The 2,500-nt window shown below is 32.6% G+C and overlaps 1 protein-coding gene across 1 annotated transcript in view; it reads right to left on the bottom strand.

Moving 5' to 3' along the window:
* Positions 1–2,500, bottom strand: part of LOC122256560 (putative neutral sphingomyelinase) — a 19,944-nt gene that overhangs the window by 10,436 nt on the left and 7,008 nt on the right. The window contains exons 3-5 of the mRNA XM_086549864.1: positions 1,335–1,476; positions 902–1,123; positions 447–659 (exon numbers count right to left, since the gene is read on the bottom strand). Of these exons, the coding sequence (XP_086405990.1) occupies positions 447–659; positions 902–1,123; positions 1,335–1,476 (577 nt within the window). The remainder of the gene's footprint in view (positions 1–446; positions 660–901; positions 1,124–1,334; positions 1,477–2,500) is intronic.

Raw genomic sequence — 2,500 nt, 5'->3', positions numbered from 1 at the left:
TCTCATGGTTTCCAAATTTAGTCACATTTCTTATATAACATACTTAAAGCTAAGCATAATAAACAAACTGTTATTATACTGGAGAGGTATGATAAAAATATCTTTGATTTTTGAGCATGTGATCAAAGATATCAAGGAAATTAAAGTAATCTCTAATGATCTCAAAGTTATATCGTAATAATGAACTTTGAGATCATTAGAGATTACTTTAATTTTTTTGATATCTTTGATCACATGCTCAAAAATCAAAGATATTTTTATCATACCTTTGGAAACCATGAGAATAGAATATGCATTAATTTTGTAGTTTTAATTAGTTTACATATGATTTATTATATCTCACTTTCAACATCCTCTATATAGTTACTGCAAGCTTATAAGGAAGTAACATGAAATTTACAAGAAACCAATTATTTCCATTTCTTACAGAATAAAAGATGACAAACCTTAACTGGACTGTCTATGTAGGTATCTGTCAGCGCACCATTATGTTTGACTAGTCTGTATGCGAAGTCCGTTTGTGTGCAGTTCATATCTCCACTGAACACTACAACATCTTCATTTGCACGGCCAAAACGAAGCAGCTGTGCTGTCTCGTATGCCTGAACAGCACGATGGTGTACGTAAGTATCATTTTTGTGGTCGTATAAAGCATGGAGCTGTGGAGAAAATAAAAGTCTAACATTAGTCGCAAAATATCAAATACATGAAACTAACCACACTTATCCTATAATTTCACTACAACTGTTACATTCACTCTCTCCTATATATCAAATACCTATACAAGTAATTGCAGAAATGAATCTAGTAATAAATGTAAGGTACTGCTTATCCTTTTATAAGTCTTATTCATGAAAGGTTTGAAAAGGTGGATAGAACAAGACACAGTATAATAACGTACATGTGTATTTATAAGAGTAATTGGGATGCCATGTCTTGTGGTCCGGCAAACAGCAAGTCCTTTGCCTCCCCACCAATCACCATGCAAGAGCTTGTGTGGATACCCATTGAGGGCAAAAGGGTGGTAAAATACTTCTTTAATTGGTGAGCGTGAGAAGGTACACAAACCTGACCCAATTACACCGCTGTAGAAGTAGTGTGAATGAGGGAGTACCTTACTGACCTGTAAAGGTGAGAATAGAATTATGGGTTTTGTCAGTGAAGCAAGGCTTGATATATTTACAAGATATTAGTCTTACTAAATGTATGTATGATCAATGTTCTAAAAATGTACAGTGAAAATGCTTTTCACTTACATTCTCAATATTTTCCATTACAATATTCTATATAGTCAAGCGATAAAAATAAAACAGAAAGCATATGCTTCCGCTTACTTTGGTAGCTATATTGTGATAGTCTTCCTTAGACCACACCTCTTGCAGAAAAACAAAATCAAATTCATCTGGCCCAGTGAGCAGTTGATTTGCAATTGCATCAACTCTGGCATTCTTGTCTTTTGCTAAAAGTGGTATTCCCCTGTAAACCAGAAAACATATAGTAACATGATTTCCTAGTGTATAGATATAATGTATATAAACATTTCTTCAACTGAATATTTTTGTTAGACTAATATCAAATTGAAGTATGTAAATCCCTTGAAGCATATGATAACGCGTAAATGAACATATTCATGTGTCCCTCGCTCCACACAGACTCAAGGCTGTCTTCTACTATAGTCAACAGAACTAAGTCAGATGATATTAGCCTTGCCCCCTATAAATACAGTATCATTCACATTTTCCAATGAATGCAAGACAGGCAAGCAAATGCGAAGGAGCTGACTGGCTAGAGGGAAAGAGTAGTGAGAGGGCAGCAGGCCTTCTTCCGCCTGACTTTGTGCCGGTGACTATAACGTGCTTTACTCATAAATAAATCCAGTAAGGAATGAAGAATAACTTGACAAAGACTATAGATATAGAAATATCCAAGGGATAAAAAAACACACTACTTGTCTATTAATTTGTCTATTAAATTGGTCTTCTCTTACTGTTAACATTAAAAATCATCTAATAAATAAATAAATAATAAATAATAAATAAATAAATAAATAAATAAATAAATAAATAAATAAATAAATAAAAAAAATAAAAATAAAAAAGTATTTGTGCATTAATCTCTGTGAGCCTCTCTAGCATACCATGATAAAGTCTGTTTTGAGTGTCATTGCCTGAGGGCATCTTTTTAACAAATAGATCAAAATAAAAGAGTTTGTTTTGTGTTCACCTGTCTCTAGGTCTCTAATTGATAAGAAGATCATAAACAGGAAATGTTGAAAAAAAATATAAATGAGAACAAACATTTCAAAAATAGACCATGCATAATTGACACCTACAACTGCATGTAAACTTGACATTTCAATAACAATTCCAATTAAATGATGAAAATATAAAAATGGAAATGTTGATTGCACATCTTGCATTGTGAAATGATTTACTCTCATCCATATCTATTTTTAACAATTGTCACCTTGAACTAGCACAGGAAATGCATTACTCAGGTG

The sequence above is a fragment of the Penaeus japonicus genome, unplaced genomic scaffold (assembly GCF_977035675.1).
Source record: "Penaeus japonicus unplaced genomic scaffold, GWHDUDI00000001_assembly GWHDUDI00000002, whole genome shotgun sequence".
Classification (NCBI taxonomy): domain Eukaryota; kingdom Metazoa; phylum Arthropoda; class Malacostraca; order Decapoda; family Penaeidae; genus Penaeus; species Penaeus japonicus.
This window is presented reverse-complemented; position numbering and strand designations above follow the sequence as displayed.